Source organism: Zonotrichia albicollis, chromosome 4 (assembly GCF_047830755.1).
Source record: "Zonotrichia albicollis isolate bZonAlb1 chromosome 4, bZonAlb1.hap1, whole genome shotgun sequence".
NCBI classification, from domain to species: Eukaryota; Metazoa; Chordata; class Aves; order Passeriformes; family Passerellidae; genus Zonotrichia; species Zonotrichia albicollis.
In genome coordinates, this window is record NC_133822.1 from 4,044,305 (window position 1) to 4,068,446 (window position 24,142).

A 24,142-nucleotide genomic window follows, 5' to 3' on the forward strand; every position below is an offset into this window, starting at 1 on the left:
TACATGAAATGTAAAAATTACCTGTCAAAAAGCCTGCACAAGTGGGCATTTCAGTGCTCAGGAACTGCAGTTGAAGTAATTAAACTAACAGAAGTGCAAGGCTTTCCTTGACCACAGGAGAGAGGTTATTCTTTCTGCATTTTATGAGCCTGGAAATTCCTGTGCTATGTGAGCAGTGGAGGCTGGAGCAGGAACTTCCCTCTCTCCCAGATCTGCCCGTGGGTTCTCCTGCCCCATGCCCCCATCCAAACCCCACTGCTGTGCTGCTGACAGTGCTGTTGCAGGTCCCTGTGCTGCTCTGTGGAATCATAAAGCCCATTCCTGATGCAAGTGCTGTGAACCCCCCCAAGCCTCACTGATAGCAGGATTTCACCCTGTCAGCCCCTGAGAGTCCAAAAGGGCAGATTTTGGCCTTGTTTCCTGGCACTGGTACAAGGAACACAGCACGGTGCTTGAAATTTTGAGTTACTTTGGCTAGCAGCTTGGAAATTTTAACAAACTCAAAACATTTTCAAGCCGTGAATCTGAAAAATAACAGAATTCCGTAACAGTGTTTTGCTGTTGTTTCAAAGCAAAAAATGCTCTCACAACTTCATCAACAAAATGACACCAGCCATCAACCAGAGGCTTTCATAGGTTTAGGTGAAAAGACCATTTCCAGTTCCGTCTGGAATAGGAATTTCCTCATGAAAGACATTTTCAGGAAATGAAAGGCTATAGATAAAGGAAAACTCATCTCAAACCATAACCAGTGAGGAAGTGGCAGCTCAATGCAAACCTTATATTAATGGAGATAATAATGTTTATTCATGGAATGGTTTGGGTTGCAAGGCAACTGAAAGAGCACCCAACGTCATCCTCTGACACCTTTCACTATCCCAGGCTGCTCCAAGCCCTGTCCAACCTGGTCTGGGACATTTCCAGGGATCCAGGGGCAGCCACAGCTGCTCAGGGCACCCTGTGCCAGGGCCTCACCACCCTCACAATCAGGAATTTCCTGCTAATGTCTAATCTAAATCTACCCTCCTTCAGATAAGGCTGTTTCCTCTTGTCCTATCAGTACATGCCCTTGAGAAAAGTGCTACATGAAGATCCCACCCCAATAAAACAAGGGACTGATGTAATTGCAGAGGAAAACATCCTGGTAATGGGAATTAATCAGCATTTCACTCTCATAACAAGTTTCAACTCACGGCTACACTTCATTTCATCAGAACACACTTTCCTAGAATACAATTTACACATCCAAAGAAGCAGCCAAAAATCTTTCCACTGAGCCCTTTAGCCCTCCAGGAACTACTTGCTAGTTTTTAGCCACTGAAAAATAACATTTTCCAAAAACTTAATGTTGGAAGCTTCAGAATAAAAAATAAAAATCTTTTAAAAATTCATTTAACTTTCCTGATGTAGTCAACCTTTAACTTGATTCCTCTGCTACTCTTGAGGTTTCCTAAAGCCAAGCACTGCAGTTGCTTCCAAAAGCAGCAGCCAGAAACCAGCCCAGTGAAGAACCAAATCCTCTGCTTCTCTAAGAACAGGAAACCCCACAAATGATTACTGGATTCCCAGCCTGAAGCTTTCAGTTCCTGACAAACATGAGGAGATTCAGAAAGAACTGAGCAAAGGGCTCAGAGGGGAGCCCCTACACAGCCACTATCACCAGTCTTGGCAAAGGAATTACCCAACACATCAAAACACTCTTAAATTCGTCTAAATTAGCCAACAGGATCTTATCTCATTTTTCAGCAACTACCTCCTTGCTCTATTTTTAACCTTAAACAGCTAGTTTAAACCCAGTCATTCTTGTACTATCTCAGTAGGTAGGAAGGGAAAGATAAATTTACTGAGCAAGCTGAAAGGCTCCAAATCCTTGGATTAAATCCAATAGCTCTGAGGCTCTTGTTCTCTCAGGCCTGCAGAAAGCAAGGAAGAGATATCCTTACCTGCTCCTATCACAAATCCCAACACCTGGCCCCAGCCAAACCAGAAATCAGGGGGTCCAACCCTCCCCTGCCCCTGGGTGCCATCCTTGGCCAGGGGTGAGTGAGACATTGTGACAGGAGCAGCAGGGAGAGAACAAGGGAGGCTTCTGCTGTTGCTTTGTGTGTTACAACTGTGTTTGAGAACAAAACTTTTCAAGAATAGAGGGCTGTCAATATAGAAACTTTTACTGGTATTTAGCTTAGTTATTTCTTTCAAGCTCTATACAGCAATTCATAGGAGGACAGTAAGCAGCTTCTCCCACAATTAGTTGACTCAACAGCTGGATTTCTGAAAATTGCTCTATTTTGCTTTCACTCCCCAGGATCTAAATTATGAAGCTATTATTTCTTATTAACAGGACTTCACTGTGTTCCAATCTAACCAGCCTAAAAGATGATGAAATGGAACAGCTATTGTGGATACTGTGCCTGAGTACAATGAAGTCACAAGTGCCAAGACAGGCACAAGTATCAGAAGAGATTATTTTCTACTCAGAATGCTGAAAAAATGCATTTACCTATCTTAATGAATCGACAGGGGAACATCTGTTCATCAATTTTATGCTTCAAGGTGAATGTTTCTTTGTTATAATCATTCTTTAAGCCACTGTGGGAAAAAATAAATAAGGTTACTAAATCTTACCTTGTATTTAAGGACTAGCTAATAAAAGCAATCTAGGTCACACCTTGTTTCACACCACCCTGAACCATCAGTACACGTGCTGGACCCAGCCTGGGCTGCTCTCCACCTACCTGTGCCTCCCTGGGAGGCAGCACTGCCAATTTTGGGAGGGAATTGGCTTTGGATCAGTGCTGCTCCTCTGCACCTGGAACCCTGAGACTTCAGCTCCTGATGTGCTGAACTGCACTTTTCCATTCTCAAGAGGGAGATGGATCAGGTCTTAAAATTATCACCCTGACAAAGTGCTTTGTGATTCATTTATGGGCATTGCTTTCTAAAATTATCAAATACTTGGTATAATTTATAAAAAAACTTAAGTCCATATTTATTGAAAATACAAGTACAGGTCCCAAAATGAGGATTTTCATTAAACTTCAGCAGAAGTGGAACAATATTAAATGCCAATAATTACTATGGCTCTAAAAGACTTTTCCTCCCACAATTGTAACAGCAATAAATTCAAATTTCAAGACAGATCTATCTAAAGAGGGTAAAAGTGTGGGAAGGGTTGTGGATAGATTCTATATGGTCTTGAATGATACCTGCAACACAGAATTTCCCATGTTTGTCCATGGCTACTCTGCTTGACTATAGATGAGGTACCCCAGAGATGGACTTCTCTTCTGTATTCTCCCCAAATTCACCAGTTCTTGCTACTCTTTTCTCTTGTACTCCTGGATTTTAACTCTCATTTCCCTTTCTGAAACAGCACACTCCCTAAAAGGCCCTTGCAAATTTACATTAGCAACTACTCAGAAATTCTGGATAACCTGAACAGCCCCAAGGCTCTTTTTTTAGTACCTATCAGTACAACTCCATGAAATCCAACTAAACAAAGGAAAATGCAGGTTTCCACTTGCCTGTTTGACTTATTTACCCATGTGACAAAGGCAGATCAGCTGACTAGTTCAGATCTTTAAGGCTGCAATAAGGGTTTTGATAAGGGGATTGGGCTTTTAAAAGTTACTTCAGTTACCTGGGGAAACATTTTTTCTATGCCTGAAGCACATGGAAGGAAGGAAGTGCAATCCAGCAACGCTGCACTCAGCTCTTCCAAACCCCCAAGAGCTCGCTCTCCACAAACCTCTGTGGTTAGAGCAGGGTAAGGAAGGCTCCTGGAGCAAGGGTTGGGATTGCTGCTCTCTGACCTGACCACAAACACGAGGGCAGCCAATGGCAGGGTCACAGCCACAGCTCTGCCCCTCTGCTGGCCATGTGTCTGCTGGGGAACCAAAGGGGAAGAGCAGTTTGGTGCAGCCTTTATGATTCCCAGAGCTGATGGAATCACATCTTACCTGGATAGGAGATCTGTCATATTCTCCTCGTTCATCCCACCAAAGACTTTAAACTTCTTTAAATTGCAGACATGTGTTTTCTCATATTTGCCAAATGTGATGCTCTGGACTATGGCAGGTCTTTCAAGTTTCAAAATCAAATACTGTGGAAGAGAAAACAGTGAGTTTGAATATTAAAGCCAAGGCTGCAAAACAAGCTTAAGGGAGAAGCTTTATGGCCTCCAAATACTCAGTTTACAAAGCCAGAGAATGAAAGTGAAGATGAAACCTCCACATTATGGTATTTTTTCATTGGTCCTGGAATGAAGGAAAGGTTTTAAAAAATACTATTTTTAAATCAGTTTACCTAGGAAAAAGATTTGGTTGAACTACTTATGCCAAGCAATTCTATTCAGAGCTTACATACATTCCTTTGAGTTGGACTCAAGACTTCCTGAAATCTGGCAAATAGGATCCAACTCCAGAGAGTGAAGATTCAAACGCCCACTAGAGCCTGAAATGAAACCTAAACTGAATACACAATTAGATAAATACAGTATGTTCCACATGCTAAGAGAACATCAAATTACTTTTCCTCTCTGGGCTGATGCTGTTTAACCACTAACACAAAGTTTGGTGTGTGGCAAACAGCAGAACCAACTGCTTATTAACCATCCCAAATAAAACTGAGCCACTTAATTACAGAAAAGGAGCTTTACATGGAAAATGATGAAAATGTTCTCCCTTGTGAACATTTGCTCCCCTCTCACACTGGGTGAACACAATCTGTGTATGAGTAGTCAGATTATTTATACTCAGGCCACAGCTACCAGCTTCAGCAGCACTGCTGGAGGGAGAGATCTGTTCCCATGGCAAAGCAGGAGCAGGGAAGCACTTGCACCATTCACCAGGGACCACCAAACACCTTCCCCTGCCAAACAGCTCTTGGAGGGAGTCTGGAGACACCTTGGGGTTTTTTTCACCTTGCAGAACACATCAAGTTTTATATCTGAAGATAATGTGTTTCACTCTCTTCCCTGATTTCTCAGAAATAAGCAATGCACCAGAGAGGCAAAGCACAGAATGACAATTACTCATCCTGCTGGATTTTGTTACAAAGCCCTGTCATCAGGGCTGCAGCACAAGCAGATCAGCACTTTGTAGGACACCTCCCACCACAGGCTCTGCTGGTGGCCCTGTCCTCCAAGCAGCAGCACTGCCAAGCCAGACATGATGCCTGAGTTTAGGTCTTTCATCAGCATCAAGTACAGATATCTGCATCTGTGTGGCTGCTTTCTGGAAATCCTGATCACTATCTCCTATGCTAAATATCTCAGGAGAGTATCTACTATCCTAGACAAGCCCATCAGTAGGGCAATCTCACCCTAGAAAGGTAACTTTTGAGAAAGCAGCAGAAAAAACTTTGAAAAAAACTCATCCATTTAGTTCTCAGTCTTTTTTTCTTTCAGCCCTATAAAGCAAATAATTCTCAATCTAGAATTGAGAAGCAGTACTGATATTGTTCTGGAGAGCACCAGGATGAAGGTTTGACCTCAATGGCTGCCTCCTACTACTCTTACAAAAAGCTTAGATTCAGAGAAATACTTGTACACAGTTACAGATCAGGGTGCAGACTGGATAGGTAGAAACAGCACATTTACTGTCGAAGATGCTTCAAGTATATCAATTTTTTTCAAAATTAATTAAATAAGCCAATAGCAGCACTGTGTGGGTACAACATGAGAACACTTTAGTGCTTTTCCAAATGCTTTCAATGACAAATTTCTACTTTTGTGAAGAACACCATCCAGCTAAATGTCAGAACCCACCATTTATGCAGCAGCAAGCCATGCTGTTGTCTCAAAGTACTTCTCAAACTTCAGGGGAAAAACCTCACTAAAATTCTATAGAGAAAATTGATTTTCTAAAGAGAAAAACGGAAAGAATAAGCAAAAGGATGGTCCTTTAATGAGCAAGGCAGCACTTGATACATGGCACAGCCCGCTGCCAAAATTCCCATACAGAACAGACAGTACACAATGTCTAAGAACTCCTCCTACACCATCTTATCTTCACTGCAGATTTCTCCCAAAGCTGGAAAAGTGAAGCCAGCACTACCAGCAACTGCAATTCTTAATCCTGCTGCAATCCCAAACCTAATGCCTGGGCCATGAACACACACTTTCTCAAGTACCACACAAGATTTGCAAAAACTTGGCACAAACGTCATCCTGCATTATTCAATTCTTACCCTAAATTAAGGGAGAGAAAACCAGGGCTGCAGTTAAATCCTTTATGCCTGGAAGGGAGCAAGGCACAGCAATTACTCCACATGGGCAGCAGTGATTTCTTAACCCTCCAGACAGGAGAGGGAACTCTGCTCCCCTCCTTCCCACTTCCACACATCCCACCACCGGCTGAGTCATGCAGACCTTCCAGAAAATAGAAGCACAAAAGCTAAACTCAACCTTGTTTTGTGAATTATCTGCTGATTGATATAGAAACAAAGGACAGATTTGCTATAAAAACCTGTGCCTAGATATGTGTTTTTCTGGTTTATAATGGATATACACATATATCAAACTGAAAGACTTTCAAACTAGAAGATACATTAGGAATAAATTAGGAATAAATTCTTTACTGTGAAGGTGGTGAGACCCTGTGGACTCCCCATCCCTGCAATGTCCAAGGCCAGGTTGGATGAGTGACATAATCTTGGAGCAACCTGGTCTAGTGGAAAGTGTCCCTGCCCATGGCTTGGAATGAGAAGTTTAAGTTTCTAACACAAACTATTCTGTAATTCAATGATACATGTAAAAATAGAGATGTACTTTTGGGATTCTGTACACACACCACTGCCACTGTGTGGGTACCAGCTATGAACCTCAGGGATGTTGACAAAACACACTGCCTCAAGAGCTGCTAGCAGCTGGCTGCAGGAATATTTTTGGACTGCTACCAGGATTTTAGCTGTGACAGACTATTCTCTGTAGCTCTAAAAGATGTGACAGAAGTGTCTGTAGGATCAAGTGATTTATTCAACCTGGAGAGAGAACAAGTCTATGAGATTTCAGGCAAATACATCAAGATATTTGACACTTTTCCATTTTATTGCTGTGAGTAACACCAGTACATTTAATTTCCACGTATTCATGCAGTATTCCAAAAATCCAAATTATAACTGAAGTGTTTGTCCATTACAACATGGCACACAGATACTAATTGGCATGACTGAGCAAAAACCTCAGCCCAGTTGTTAGGCCTCAGATCACAACACTAACAAAAAAGATGCTACAAAACAACAGAAGAGGAAAACAACTGGTTTCTGAAGTAAATATGCACAAAGAGCAGAGTAAGTCACGTTTGGCACTTCAGCATCCCAACAGCTGCTTACAGTGCACCTCCAAAAAAAAGCAAATCCAGCCTTGTCACACTGGGAGCTGCAGCAAATTCCAAACTTTTCTGAAGCTCTGGTCTGTGCTACCATTTAATGACAACCATATGCAGGCTGCTGCATCACACAACAGAGTGTAAATTTTATTAATGTACTTTAAATTAATCCCTGATACAATCTACACAGCAGCATGGAAATCAGAGGAAAACTGGTCTTCAGATACAAAACTGAAACCAATTGTTTGGACAATGCCACTAACATATGATCTTCAACTGGTCAAAATTCACAATTCCACAAGACTGGAACTGACTGCCCAGGGAGCAGGTGACAGTCACCATCCCTGGAGGTGTCTAAGAAACAAGTGGATGTGGCATTTAACTGGACCCTGGCACTGAGAAGGTGCTGATTGGTAAAGGGTTGTGCTCTGATCTCTGAGGTCTATTCCAACCTAATTGATTCTGTAATCAAAAATGTAGAATTAGATTCCAAATTGCACTACACAAGCTGCCTGTACAATTAGAGTCACACCATCTTTTACCAATTTCTTTTTCTTTAACCAGTTCTGCTCAAGCATAATTTGTGATTAGGGAACAGTGAAACTTGCATTGCATGTAAAAATAAAACCCACAAAATAACAAAATAACAAGGGCTGCCCTTGTCCACAACACAAAAATCTCGATTGCTCTTGCAATTAAGTTGGTGGCTAAATAAAAATCTATGCTCTTGTTCTACATGTTATTAATCAAACCACTCAGGGGAATTAAGTGCTCTGCACAGTCTTCCACATCAGACCATCACTGGAATCATCAGAATGAGCCTTTCTGACAGGGCCATGCTCTCCAGCATCACCAGCCTCATTGCTTCACACTTCCAATGTAAGCCGAGAACAGAATTAAAAATAGACCCATCAGCCCTCTCCTGCCTGAATAGGTTACTACATAACAGGTTTGTTATTAAATATACAATTTCTGGGTCATCTATTTCAAGACTCAAGCAAGATATCTAGTTTAATAAACAGAAAAACAGCTGTCAGATGTATTTCCTTTCACTGGCACTCATTCATAACCAACTGATGGCTTTCATGGCCATGAGAATGATTTAACTCTACCATATCCACAAAGCCAGGAAAAGCCTTTACTAAATATAGTCACGTGGCAACATTTCAAGTGCCTGCACTTCCACTTTCATTTTCTTTCTGCTTTTAAAAAGGTTTGGTATGGACTTTAGCACACTTACTGCATTTTCATTGAGCTTCTGAACACATCTTGATGTTTTTGCCTATGTTCTTCTTCTTGTTGTTCTTCTTGTTTCAGTCAATGAGGGAAGGGAATAAACCAATGTTTAGGGACTCATGTTACCGGGCTTGCAAGGGTTCCTCAGGGGTGAAGAGATAGACGAGAATCTTGACTCCATGATCAGAAGGCTGGATTTATTATTTTATGCTATAAGTTACATTTAGACTATGCTAATAGGAATAGAGAGAAAAGTTCAGAAGCTGCTAAGCTAAGAATAGAAAAGGAATGAACCAACAAAGGAGCTCTCTCGGATTCTGTCCCAGAGAGAGCTTGTCTTTGATTGGCCCTTAATTGTAAACATGGAACATGGGCCAATCCCAGGTGCACCTGTTGCATTCCACAGCAGCAGATAACCATTGTTTACATTCTCCTTCTGGGGCCTCAGCTTCCCAGAAGAGGGAAAAATCCTAAAGAAAGGATTTTTCACAAAAGATGTCTGTGACAGACTCACTCATATTTTTACCCTTAAGGCAGCACAGCATCATCACCTCAGCAGGGAATTGCTAAAGCCTGGCATTAAGGTGAGGCACTGAGGAGACAAACACGAGCGATCAGGGCTGCAGAGCTTATTAAAATATCTCACATTGAGCATGCTGGACATCATCCTGGTGTTGTGCCTGAGCCCTGGTTTCAGCTCATAAAGCTGGGAACAAGGAGAGCTTTATTTCCCTGAGTTTTAGTTCTCTTCCTGTCCAGACCATTATGGCCACCCACACACTTGAGCAAGTGCGTCACCGCACGAGTGACCAGTTTGTAAATGGAGAGCTGCCAACACAACACCTAGAAAATGCCTTCCAGCTTCATTTTCTATCAGTTCCATGATGTTTATTCCAGAGATTAAAAGTCACGTGTATAAATCAATATTTTTTGGAATATGAACTATTCAGCTTGATTTTCCCCCCAAATTCTCTCCTCACCACATTTATAATTCAGTCATCCACTGTTTCAACTGAAGTTTTCCAAGCTAAGATTTTGCTGTAACAACTTAAGCCACTGGGAAAAAAACAAGGAAGCAGAACACCTATATAAATGTTTTTCCTACATTTAATTTGGCAGTCTTTCAATGGACAAGGTGCAAGAACTATTTCAATCAAAATGCAACCAAATCTGGAGTTCTTTCATCTGTCAAATATAAGACAACACAAATGGGAACTGCTTCTACACACACAGAAATAACAAAAAGTGCACTCTTTGCACACAGGACTCTTCTGCAGATTTCAATTCCCTACTTCCTCTTTCCAGCTGATTTTTCTACAGAAAATTAAACCATAAAAAATGCTTTACATGAATAATTAAACACTCAGATTAGAAACATGAGAATTAGCTGCAGTATATAGTACTTTATATAGTACAAAGGCACTGCAAATACATCCTCTCTCTTACTCGGTGTTTAGGATTTGGCTTGCTGAACACATCAGCAACTACACAGTAATTTATATTCTCATTATTAGATGCAAAAATTCAAGCAAGAGGATACAGCAACATGGTCTTTTCCAGCCAGGCAGCCAGGTTTTCTGTTAGTTTTGTCTTTAAGTAAGAGAATAAAACTCAAATACTGTCTGCCAATTTCAGTTACCACATGAGGATTTTTTTTTGCAAGCCAGGCCTTAATTCTGGATACCCAATATATGTCTTGGTATGTGACACACAGGTAGACAATGCCAGGGTTAATTCATCTCTCTCCCACCAAGAAGTTTGGGTTAAAAGCCTTGCTTAGCATGCAGAGCAGTGCCCAACTCTCCAGGGTTGGAGTCAAGTCATTCTGCACTATCTCCATTCAGGTCACGACTTGTACACATGAAATTTTTGGAAGACATCTCTTTAACAAGCTCGTGTGGTTTGTACAGAAGTCTGCCACTCTAATTAATCCCTGCTTAATCTACATGTCTGAGTACAACCTGCATCACTCCTTGTCAGCCTGAAGTATAAATTGGGAATATTCTAAAGCATCCACTTACAGGAGGTGTGTTTCCATTCCAGAATCAGATTTTTAAAAGGACTAAATGTTCATGATGGCTCAGAAAATTAAAGAGTGAATTTAAGCAACAACTGAGAGCACATATCAGATGAAAAACCCAGTCCAAAAGCACACCATGAGCCAACCTTGCCTTGGGAACAAAAGCACCCCAAAAAACATGTGCTTCCTCCATAAAAGAAAGTAAAGGATGGCACAGGCTGGGATACAATCCATGCTCAATACTCATTACTCTGCAATCCATAGTTCCTAGATAGACTAAACTGCTTCAGGCTATGGATTAAAATTCTGCATTGTTTATCAAAATATAAATAAGTAAAATAATCAAATTCAAAGAGCAGTAGATGCACAGAGGCATCAAGAGGATCAAGATCAGTCTTCACAATCAGGTTTAAGCAATACAAAGGATACCTTTCCTTCTCCTCTAAAAAACCCAAAAACCTAATTTTACAGACACAATGACAGAGGAGGATTGATCAGAAAATCCAGGTGAAAGCTCTTCAGTGGCAGCAGATGAGCTGCTGCTCTAGGGAGCCACCAGTGCAGAATCTGGATCTTCAACACAACTCCAAGACAAAGCAGGAAGATTTACCTGTGAGATTTCACTCATGAGGAACACTTGGATTAAATAAGTAGATAAGCACAACTTTGCATGAGAGGGACACTGTGCAAGTCACTCTGCTGTGTGTCAGTGCTTTAAGCAAAGAACTGAAAACAAGCAGCATAAGAGACACAGAAGCTGATCAAACATGTCAGAGTAATAAGGTACAGATCTAAGAGAGAGAAGGAGAATATTCACTGGAAAAAAAAGTGGAAAAGACTATTCTGGATAATCTAACAACCTTAATAACAGCAAGAAAGCAAATTAAATGCTAAAATCAATACAAATCTTATTTTAATAAGATGCTTAACCAGCAGAAGAGGTGACATTTGTGTCTCTAACCAGAGGCCACACTTCTGAACGTGCTATAAAGAGAAATAAATCCCAGCTCCTTAGATGTGGGATTCAAGGCCAAGAACCTCCAAGAGGCTCCAGCAGTGCTGACAAAGGGGGACCTGCACGCCTCATTAGCAGCTTCATCTCACCAGAAGGTTTGATTATTTCCAGCATGACCACGACTGCCAAGGAGGAAACCTGAAACCTCCCCCGCAATGAAGCACTTCTAGAAAGATCACAAATTGCTAGAAATGTAAATATCTCATGTACCAACAAGCTGCATTTTACTCAGGGAAGGAAGCCTATAAATATGTCCACGTCAATAGCAGCAGCCCACATTTAAAATAAAACCCAGCATTCATTACATAGAGCAGCAGAGATTCAGGAGCTTACCTGGGGAGGATAATTGCTTTCTGAAGACCATCTTGAGGACTGATCATTTGGTCTATCCACCAAGATATTCCTAAGAAACGAGAAGCCAAAAGTAATTTAAGTAACAGCTGCATATTTTACATCTCCAATAAATGTGCTGTACATTCAGATCAGTAACATTCTCATGCAACTACTAAATCATTAGGTACAGACTCAGGTTCTCCCCCTTTTTTATTAAAGATTTTCTAAATTGCTATTTTACAGGACCCATCAAAACACGCCTTCGAGCTTTGTGGTTGTGAAACAGAGCTGCAAGTTGCGAAATAAAAAAAAATTCAAATTGTGACATAAATGTAAAACAGATGAATTTACATAGGCCTAAGTCTGTAATGAAGTGGAAAAAAAATGGGCTTATACAACTCAGTAGGGTAAGAATTTTTCAGAAAGGATAAAATGATGAGCAGTTGGAGGGTTAGTAAGGAAGGGAGAGAAAGGGCTGCTAACCCACTTAAGTATTCCTGGAACATAGAAAAATGACCACCAGAGCCATGCCAAATTTTAACAAGTATTTTTCACAAGCCATAAGCCTAGAACAACACACAAAAAAGTAGAAGTTCAAGTCTTCAACCAGCAAAATTGAGTTGCTTTCTTCACTTTGAAATAGTACAATACTTAGGTAATAATGAAATTCAGAATAGTTATTTTTTTGGCTAAAATGTAACAGATTCATCATGACAGTTACATGACACATCTGCTTTCTCTTCTATAACCACACAGTAAAGCTCAGATTAAACTAAAAAAAAACCCTATAAATCCCTAAAATATATATAATTATTGGCAAGGTGACAATGCACCACCTGCTGGACAGGGCTTGTGAGCTTCACCACTTCCAAGTAACGAACTCGTCAGCTCATAAAACTTCTGTAAAAAGAAGGAAACAGTCATCAAAAGGCTTCTGCCATCTCCATCTGCTGTGTAGGAGGAAAAGAACACGAGCATCTGGATTACTACAAAGGGCTGGAGGAAAAAGCACTCCAATGAAAGCTCCAAAGGGAAAGAGGTGAAGTCAGAGGTTGAGCATTACCAGACAGAAACCAGCCGCCTCTCTGCACACCGGGCAGCCCAAAGTCCCCGCAGCAGCCACGGCATCCAGGCAGGCCCATGGTGGGACAAGGGACACGGCCAGGAGCCATCCAGGGTGGCCTCCTCAATCTGAGCACTTCTGAGAGCTGGCCAAGTGCCTGTGTCTATCCATAGGCTTGGAAACACCTCCGGATTTTCACACAGTGCAGGAATAAAACTGAAGTTCCCCCTCCCTTCAGCTGATTCCCATCACAGCACAGCGTTTATTAACACAGCGATGCCAGCACCGAGCCAGCTCTGTGGCTGCTTTATTCACCCATCCCCACCAGGGAAATGCACTGGAACAGCACTGCCCTCTGCTCCAACCCCATCCAACACAAAAATCATGGCTCTACATCATTCAGCATCCAGCTAACAACATCATCTGCACTGCAAAGAGGCTGAAATACAAGAGAAAACCTGGCCCTGCCTTTAATAACAACTGAGACAAAACAAACCAATCTAAGCAAAGGGAAGAATTTGGGAACTGAGACACAAATTTCTAATAAAAGCTGCCAGTTTGAAAGCTAAGTCACCATTAGAAATCACAAGACACTTCCTTTTGAGAAGAATCACCTGCAGTCTCCTGTACCATGCCACAGGCAAGACATGGTATTCAATAAATTCTTAATACCTCAAAATCTGAAGAGAAAAAAAATGCTAAACTTAAAGATATATATCTTATATTAAATACTTTAGGGATACAAAGGCAGATAAAACTAGATAATGCTGTATGGCTTTTCTCCTTTATGGAACTTTATTCTAATCCTGGAACAGAAGAAGACAAGTTACCCTACAGAATAAATTTTATTTATGATTCCATTACATTTGTTTAAACATTAGACAATAAACTCTTCATACACTGAGCAACACTCACAGGAATTGGCACTGCTGCATGGTCAGATTATGCCCAGCTGGAAAGAGGCATTTTGTACCTGGGAAAGATCCCAAATACCATATTTTTAGAAGCAGATTTGTTTGCTTCTCCAGGTCAAAGATCAGTTTTGCCACAACCAAGGAAGATCTCAATCAGCACAGCCAGACAAGAGAGAAAAGGGACAGGCAGCTCACACGAAATAAAGGCTAAAAAGAAATGTGAAAGATAAAGACAGCAGTATCAATGGAGCTAGAAATGTTTAAAATACATGGGGCATTAATTTATTAAGATTAAACAAACACTGAAGACAGAAGTCCATATGTACAAAGGCAATTTACCATAACAGTTTAGGAAAATTTATGGACTCTGAGGAATTCAAGCAGTGCAGCAGCCGTGAGGCAATAAGAAACAAACAAATGCATGTCCTAACAGCAGATGCCTTTTTCCATGTAAAACCCTTTTTCTGGACATCACAAAACTCCTACACAGTACCCCGAGGGAGGCTTTGCAGATATAACACTTAGATTAAAATCTGAGAAACTTTAGAAGTGAAAATTCCATTAACACGACGACTTTCCATGTCATTTTCATCAGAAATTCACAAAGGTATTTGTAAGCCCTCGAGCTACCACACGTACCAAGGTTTTACGCAAGCTTTTCCTGTGAAAAAAGCAACCCAAGAAACGTGGTTTGAGAGAGCTTCCCATCATCAGCTGTGGGTACAAGATCAAGTCTAGCACAAATTTACAACCCTGCCAAAGGGACCAGCCCACCCACTCACAGAGGATCCTCCCCCTCCCTACACCAACAGCTATAATAAAGATTTGCATAAATAACTTATTGCATCACAGCAGTTCCCAGCTCAGCTCAGCACAAACTGAGACTAAAATACAAACAGCTGGATGGGGACAAGGGGTTCCACTGGAGTGGGCTCCCAATCCCCCCTTTCTACTGAAAAGAAAAAATGAGATTATGTGATGCTGGAACTCTGGATGCTGAGAATTCTGGACGCTCTGCTTTTAGAATTGTAGCACCTCTGCTATGAAAAGCAAAGCAGGAGGGGCCATTTTATTAACACCAGCAATTGCAGAGGCAGCCCTGGTGTGCCTGATTTCCTAACCTGGCTGCCTGCACAGCTCCCAGCAGCCAAACCTCCCTCAAGCATTCCCACCACTGCAGAGTGGATGGGTCCATGCAGAAAGCTCTTGGCAGGGCACGGTGCAAGTTTCTTTTCATTACCCAGGCAGGCACTGCTCTCACAACTGCTGGAAGAAGATTGTTCGATTTTCGGCTGTCTGGATGGCCTGGAAAGGCCCGGGGTGGCCTTGGGGCAGCCCGCGTTCCAAAGGACGAGAAGAGGCTTCAGTTCTTTTCTCGGTCTTGGTGTTTATTAATTGTTTATCTAAAAGATTTTCTCTCGGCCCGACAGAGCTCTGCTCAGCAGCCAGCCATGAGCACACTCCCCTGCCCTCCGGGCGGTCACCTATCTTTATACCCAAAGTTACATGTACAATATTTATCATTTTTCCCCAATACCTTTCACCCTTATTGCCCAGTGCACTTTTAGTAATGACCAATCCCAAAGTGCCACCATCACCACAGAAGATGGAGGAGAAGAAGAAGAAGAACAGGACACGCCCCAATTCCTCCATCTTACTTCTCTAAACCCCCCTGTACAGAAATCCTAAACCCTGTGTTTCACTCTCTAATTAACTTATCCCTTCACCATTCACCCCGGTGAAATCCTCCTATCCTCATACAGGTGTGGTCTCCTGTGTAGGGTCAAAGTCCAGACACTTCTGGCAACATTCCAGGACTCCCGAGCCCCCCAAGGGTGGTCTCGGTGACTTGGCACCTCAGTCCTGAGGTGCTGAGATCCCACAGAAGATAATTTTTCCTTTTACCAACCCAGAAGCTGTAATATCCTTTGTGCCAGCTGTTGGCTGATCTCTGCTGGAATGACACAGATGTCCCCATGCTCTGTGGGTTCAGGCACAACAACCACTAAGGGAGAGTTTTCCTTTGCTCCAGTGGGAAAGGGACAAATAAGATGACTTTGCAGAATATGCTGCAAATGAGCTTTAAGGCTGCTATAATTTGCATCTAACCTAAATATTTTCATGGAGCTGCTATTAGGGAAATCCATGACTTTAGGAACAAGTCTTGAAGAATAAACAAATCCCAAACACTCTCTTTGCTTGGCACATTCACAGCAGCTGAGCAGGAAAGGGCACAGGCTTCACTAAGAGGACTTGGAACTCAGAGTCTCTACTTCAAAACCACAGAGCTACCACGCCATTACACTGCAAAAAGGCACTCAGAGTGCTAGGAAAGCACAGACTGACTAGAAATGGACTAAATTCTTGCTCCAGGGTTGTCCACGTGATGATTCTTTCAGTTTTTCCTACAACCATCCCAAAAGAGATTGGGAAGAATACAGCAACTGGAATACATGGACTAAAATTTCCACTAAGTCCACTGGAAGACGTGGTGGATTGAACTATTCCAAACATGCAGAGCCCTCACAGCAGCCAGCAGAAAGCATCCATGGAGATAATCCTGCCCAGCCTAGACACTGGAATGTACACACAGCCTTAACCAAGAAAAACAGGGAGAAAAAAATGACTTACCACCTAAAAACCCAATGGATCTGATAAGAAATACAAGGTTATTTCCTCCTGCAACTCCCATAACTCACTAAAAGCCACGCTGGTTTTGAACCACCTGGCTGCAATGTTTGAAAACCTCATGAACCTATAGCTGTCCCCTAAAGCAAGTCAAAAAACACTTTTTAGGTTCTGCTACAGTTTGTCTCCTCCTCACTGGAAAAGTTCTCTGCTCACAGTGGCAGAAAGATGTAAAGACATGGAAATGGGAAAATGGGAAGTTATGCAGATCCATACAGGAAAAAAAAAGTGGGGGGGGTTGGTGTTGCTTTTTTACAATATAGGATTCTTAACCTCTTGCATAGCAAAACAAAGTTTGAATACAACATGCACAGGAGCACAGTTTTAAATATTATAATGTCACAAGATTGGCCAATTTTCTGCTCAATTTTGCTTCATGTCCTCAGCAGTCTCACACTGTCATCCAGTATATTATTAACTATTTCTATTTAAAAAAAAATAAACTGAAGAATTTTAAAATCTTACAGAAATATATTCATCAGATCACACTGGACAACAAACCTGGGATTACTTAGTTCTGGCCTAGAAACAGGCCAATTAAAATCAGCTTCTCAATTTTTTCAATGAAAAGTTTGCTTTTTTTTTTTAAGCTGCCTATCATCACTGTCAGACCAATCAAACTGCTTCTTAAATGGTAAATGACCCTGTTGTAGACACTTCCAATGAGGCAAATTAAGAAGTACTTTTTTATCACTCTCCTCATCTAGTTAAGACTAAAACACACTGGACAACAAACCTGGGATTACTTAGTTCTGGCCTAGAAACAGCCCAATTAAAATCAGCTTCTCAATTTTTTCAATGAAAAGTTTATTTTTGTTTTTAATCTCCTATCATCACAACCAGACCAACCTTAAATGGCAAATGACCCTGTTGTAGACGTTTCCAATGAGGCAAGTTAAGATGTACTTTTTTATCACTCCTCCATCTAGTTAAGACTAAAACAAAACTTTTTTGATTTTGATTCACCAGTTCTTCCTAGAGCCATGACAGGAATGAAAGAGCAACAACAGTGACTAAAACTGCAGCAGGGCAGTGCAGGAAGTTACAGAATCACCTGGGGTTGGGAAATCCCAAAGATCACCAAGTCCAACCCTTAAACCAGCACTGCCAAGGCCACCACTAAACCCCATCCCAGGTGCCACATCCACACATCCTTAAAATCCCTCTAGGAATGGGGAATCCAGCACAGCTCTGGGCAGCTGAGCCAGGGCTGGACAACCCTTTTGGTAAAGGGTGATGATTTCTAGGCAAGTCATACTGACCATAGCAGAGCTGGTTTGGAAGCTAAAATTTTGAATGAGAGCACATTCTTTTTTCACACTGCCATTTTAGGTTATTACTTTATTATGTAGTTTCATAGACATGAGGGAGCAAATAAATGTTATGGAAATGTCTGAAACAACTGTGTGAGGAGTCTGGGTGAAAAGAAAGTGAAGTTTCCAGACTGTAGTCCATAGAAATCCCAAAGATCACCAAGTCCAACCCTTAAACCAGCACTGCCAAGGCCACCACTAAACCCCATCCCAGGTGCCACATCCACACATCCTTAAAATCCTTCTAGGAATGGGGAATCCAGCACAGCTCTGGGCAGCTGAGCCAGGGCTGGAAAACCCTTTTGGTAAAGGATTCCTGATATCCCATCTCACCCTCCCCTGGCACAACTTCAGGTCATTCCCAAGTTACCAGAGCCCAGTAAATAACTTCTATTCCAGTGACACTGAGCAAGCCTAAATCACAGATTAAACTTTTGACTGTATCACTGAGAGATTCAAATCCTTGGTGGCAAAAGCTCCAGGCTGGGAATATCACTATTAGCACAGAGGAAAAACAAACAGGAGAAAAAAATCAAGTCAGGCTTATTTACTTGAGTTGGTACCCACAGTAACTTCATGCATCACAGATGATTACCAGGCTAATTGTCCCAACATTTAGGGATTAGAGTTTAGATGCAATTGCACTGCTAAGTGATGCTGAGAATCTCCTAAGCTTGAAAAATTACCAAGGTTCGTTCTCTCTCTGCACTAACTTTGAATTTAAGAATTGTTAGATCACTAAAACTGATCTTTTCTACATATTTTGATTAATGTCTCTTTAATAAGAAAATAATTTAAAATGCCAGTGATATTAGTGAACTCAGTGATTGTAAGATCATCTGCTGCAGTTTCTTTTACTCATTTCATACTCAGTGTTCACCAGTACATTTTATTACCTGTACATATATCACACATGTCCACTTGTACATATTATTATTATTATCCTCAGTAAGGATATTTGAGCACACAAGGATATCTGAATACCAAGCTTAGGTGAGATACCAGAAGAATCCCTGAGTAGAAATAAATCCCTGGCTTAATAAAAAGCCCAAGAATGGCATGAATTCTGCCCTTCAAGACTCAGGGATAAAGATGAAGAGATTACACTCTTCAGTTGACTGAATTTGTAGCCAATAGATAAAATACTGGAGTAAAATCCTCCAGAATTTAAAACCTCACCACCCACAACCACTGGATAACAACGTTCAGTTTTTATTCTGAGAAAATCTCCTATCTGGCTTGAAAATAGTTTGGATTGTGTGTGAACATAGGGATTTCTACAGCCAGCAATCACCACAAAAACTTGGACTTTAGAAATGTTCCAGAATTCTGGTGGATCAGCCCACTTGAGCACTGCTCACTTCTCCTTTCCAAAAGCATTTTCTTGGGATCCTTTTTAAGGAGATTAGAGGAAAGCAATGTCTAGCACACATCTATGTAAATTCCCTGTGCTGTATTTTGGAACCATCACAACCTCAGTAAAATATTTCTGCTTGACTAATGCACATATGGAAAAATTTAACAAAGGCCAGGAAGTAGATCAAGGCCTTCCACGATTTCACAACAGTGCAAGGATGCTCTTCTATTCCACAATATCTGTAATAATTCCACCCAGGGGAAGCCACAAACCCAGACTGAGTGATGATATGCAAAGATATACATTGCTAAATGGAAGCCATAAACACATCTTTAATACTCATCAGCACTGTAACCTCACACCCAGTAAAAGCTCACCCAAAAAAAAGATGCCTGTAAAAGAATTTAAACAGACTGTGTTCAACAAAACAGACTGCAGTGCCCTCATGCCCAAACTGATGTCAGCTTTGGAAATGTTTCCACCAAAACTCTATGGAAAATTCCTCCTGGTTCCAGGTGGGAAAACTTTCCCAGTTTTCCTTTCACAATTAAGCTTCTCTCACTGCCAGTGCAACTCAGGAGTGCAGAAGACAAAATACAGATCTGGGAAGTTTCAGCCTGTTAAAGCTGGTTATGTGGAGAAATGCAGCACAGGTCAAACATTTAACCCTGGATGACATTAGGGAATAATTCCTTATTTTGGATCAATATACATAATTCATGCTAAAGGATACAGCAGTTCCCAGGCCAAAATTACTCTCATATGTGGCAGTTTCCAAACCCTGTAGCAGAAATGAGGATTTTTAGAAGACAAAATTGAAAGTTAGCAATAGTACACTGTCACAGAAGAGTGGAGTGGGAACTCATTCATCAATTCCTAATTCATGGGTCAATTTACCTAACCCAGATTTTTACCTCCAATTTAACACTCTGTGTAAGAGCATCTCTTTACTAATAAAACTTTCAAGTGCAGAACAAGCTGGGAAATTGCTGTTTAAATATAATTATCATAACAGCCAAATGCTGTTTAAACTATGTACTGACAGAAAAGGATTCCAGAAAAATACAGGTCATGTCCTAAAGAGAGTTTCAATGTTTTTTCAGGCACCTTCCCAGAGCTTGAGTATGACATTATGAACCCAGGCAGTCTCAGGAGGAAAGAGCAAGGAAAACACCAAATTCAACCTGACCAGAGCACAATTTTTGTCCATGATGAAGATCCTGTTCTCTTCCAGGAGCAGCAGAAGGTGCCAGCAAAGGAAGAGCAAATGCTACCAGCCAGACTGCTCCTGCAGCTGAAATTCAGACAGGCAGGCTGCTGCCCTCACCTTCAATAAATGGTTGTGCTCCCTGATTTAAACTGATTCAGGAAATGATTTCTCAAGGATTATGCACACTGAGTTGGAAGTAATGACTGAAATAGCAACAAACCACTCTACACCTTCAGTGCTCCTCCTCCCCTCCCAGGAACTGGTGTATTATGGAATTCAAACCCACTGAACTTACAGCTCACTCTTCCCACAGAATTCAACAGGGCAAAAAAAGCAAAATTACATCTGGGTTTACATTAACATGCAAAAAATGCATTGCATTAAAAAAAGCATATTTTATGCATAACATTGCATAAAAAAAGCAAAATTACATCTGAGTTTACATTAACATGCAATAAAGTTTATATTAACATGCAATAAAGTCAAGCCCTGGCTTGCTTTGGAACAAGTCACCTCTATGTAAGTGATGAAATCAGTGCTACCCACACCACTTAATCTCAGCAAAAACATCAGGATCAGATCACAAAATTGGTGGTGGTGATAAACCTGACCATTCTACAGTAATCTGATAAAAACATAATGAATGTATAGAATTAAAAACCAAATTCTTTGCCATGAAAAAAAAAATCAAGCAGACTGTACGTGATGCCTGAACAATAACATTTATCCCAAGGAAAACTCTGTTTAATAACTAGTCCTTAAACCAGTAATTAAAGGCTGGAAAACTTTTATTAAACTCCCAGCCTATACAGCAACACACACAGCAAATGATCCACAATCTGATGATGTTAACACCTCCCATGAAAATTTTACATTGTTAATGTTGTGTGAAATGCCATCCCAGAATAGGCTGACCATCAGAGCAGTGCAGGTTGTGCCAGCCTGGGCACACCAGGGAAGCTGAGCAATCAGGATCTCACCTTGCTGCTCCTGCCAGTGAACAAACCTGGCTCATCTCTTCAATAACATCTCTATTTTACCTGCAGCCCAAAGAGCTTGCTCCTGACACTACAGCACTTGTGCTTTTACCTGGGGAGCAAGAGGTGTCATAACTCATAATCCCTCATAACTTCATCATTTTGTGATTTTTTTTCACTCCCTCCACCTCTGACATTTTTCTTTCTCACTAATTAACTTGATCAGACGCCAAAGAAGTGTTTTATAGTTGTGCATTCAATCTGTAGGCAACTTTATTTTCTACAGAAATATTTTGCTCTGTAATGCTGAATTTCAGCACTCACAGAAAAATCCTACAGGCTACAGAAGTGATGTAAACAAGAGGGAAAATGCCTGTCAGAACATGAGGTTGTCTAGAAACATCCAGAAAGTCCACACAGACAAGAAGAGAGGAAAAAATATTTCCCACAGGCCACTGGAAGGATGAAAAGCAGAACTGAGAGCATTTCTGTGCACAGGGCTCAGAGAGGCAAGCAGGGGGCAGCTCACTGGGTAGCCAGGATTTGCATCCCCTGCTCATTTTAATAAATGCTGCAAGGATTGATCAATATTGAAATTCATCAGCAGCTACAGAGCCAGCCCCTGTGCCTTCCCCTATCTAAAGGCAAAGCAACTACAACAGGAAAGTGAATTAACTATGTCAAAATAATGAAGTAAAGCTAGAAATGCTGATAATTTAGGCTGAAAAAAGTATATTAATGCTTATTATTAGTGCAAAAAACCTCCACAGTTACAATTCTACAACTCTTCCATCATTTGGGTCTGGTTTAGATGGCTTTAAAGAGCTTAGAGCTCAGCAGAAGTTATCCTTGCCTTGTAAAGGGAACAGAGCTTGGGTTCAGGGAATATAATATTAAAAATAAACCTTTCATTAGTCATGACTGCTCTCAGCTTGAACAGGAGATTCTTCAAGAGCTGGATGCATCTACAAGGAGATTTATGAACCTCTATGGTACAGATCTGAGTCATCATTTTCATGTGGTTGGAGGAGAAACCACATCCCACTGGCCACAAACATCTGTTTTTTCCTGTTACAAAAATCTCAGCGAGCACAGGAGCTGGAATTCAGGTTATTTTTCACCTGGAGCTTTTTGTTTGTTTGTTTTGGTCTGTTGTTTTTAATCCTTATGGACTTTACCCCAAAAAGTTTGCTGCATGTGCTCTCTTCACCTTCTGGATCAGGTTTTCCAAGATTTGAAAACATTAGAGTACACTTTTTTCAGAGTACACCATTACAGCAGTACATTTCAGCTTGGCCAGGAACTTGCTGTTACATCCTCATAACTAGAAAGCAAAAGTTAAATTTGCATTCTCACTTTAAAAGCCTATGAGTCACTCATATTTTACTATTAAAGTACCTTACACTAAGTTTTCTTCCCCTGGTTTGATGGAAATACAGCAAACTGATGAAAAAATAAAATTATTTTGAGTGTATTTTAACAAATTAAGTAGATCCTTCCCTGCTCCAGGACACTTCCTAGGAAAGGGACAACAAAATTATTCATCCTTCAGCCTATGACACCACTCAAGGCATCAAATTGGAGAAGACTGGAATTCTCTGAACAACTGAAGTAAATAGATAAATGTGAGTTGCAGTGAAAAAGTGACACCAGCTAAGATGTTGTTAATGGTATTTAATTATCAGCTAAGAAACCAATCTTAATTTATATTCTTAATAACAGCCTTAGCACAAGAAATAAACAAAACACTAATTAAAAATCCTGGAGTCAAACACAGGAAATATACTGATCTTCCTCTACAGAGGTTACATGCAGGAAAACTTGAAGCACTGAAAATCTGAGCAACAGAAACAGGATGAACATTCCTTACTAAAGTATGTGAACAGAGGAACACAGCAAAAAGCTCTTGTTAGTCTCTGAAGTGGGATTTCAGCCATATAACCCAGTGACAGAAGGACCTGAGTGCATTAGCAAACACAAAATGCCATCAGTCATGAGGTTGATGCAGCCACTACAACCCAGAGGCCCAGGATGCAGCAATCTGGCAATAAAAAAGGGTACAAAGCTGCCATCACACAGAGCACAGCACTTCACCTCTCATTCACCTCAGGAGCAAGTTCAAACTGGAGCAGGTACAAAAACTAAAATGTCAGGATATGAAGTGCTTCTATCAGTGAAAAGCAAGAGCTTCTGGTTCTATTCCTTACCAAAGGAAAAAAAAACCCAAAAAGCCAAATTGGAGCAACCTGCATTACCTTCTACAACTCTCCATTCCCTCCTTGTCCAGAAAGAAACAAAGTGACTGAGCTCATCACTTCTGCAGGAGGGCAGAGAAGGGAGAGGGGTGAGTCCATTTCCCTGGCTCTGGGCATGTCTGAAGACACCAGCACTGGTTTGTGTCACTGGAGTGAAGCCACCGCCATGCTGGGACAATCCCTAGGCCAGCCCCATGTGAGGCACCAGGGAGCAGCCTCTCCTGGGGCTCCATTCCTCCCCCTGGGGCTCCATTCCCCCCCCTGGGGCTCCATTCCTGCAGGGAGGAACCCTGGAGAGACAAGGAGTGGATCTGACAGAGCAGTCTCAGGCAATGGGCTGGGCTGAGCATTTTCCAGGCTGGATAAGCCGAAGCCTCTCAATGCTGAACTGGTGCTTCTGTGTCACAGAGATCTTTTATGGAAAATCCTTTCC

General features: G+C 41.3%; 1 protein-coding gene across 5 annotated transcripts in view; it reads right to left on the minus strand.

Moving 5' to 3' along the window:
• MKLN1 (muskelin 1) overlaps nucleotides 1–24,142 on the minus strand; it is a 107,572-nt gene that overhangs the window by 79,896 nt on the left and 3,534 nt on the right. For 2 of the 5 annotated variants that reach the window (XM_074538678.1, XM_074538679.1), the window contains exon 1: nucleotides 3,960–4,102. Coding sequence is in view for 3 of the 5 variants with exons in the window: in XM_074538676.1 (XP_074394777.1) it covers nucleotides 2,501–2,589; nucleotides 3,960–4,102; nucleotides 11,933–12,002; nucleotides 12,996–13,060 (367 nt within the window). In the remaining 2 variants the exon portion in view is untranslated. Of the gene's footprint in view, nucleotides 1–2,500; nucleotides 2,590–3,959; nucleotides 4,103–11,932; nucleotides 12,003–12,768; nucleotides 12,788–12,995; nucleotides 13,483–24,142 lie in introns of those variants that run through there. The other 3 variants (XM_074538676.1, XM_074538677.1, XM_074538675.1) reach the window with 3 other exon arrangements.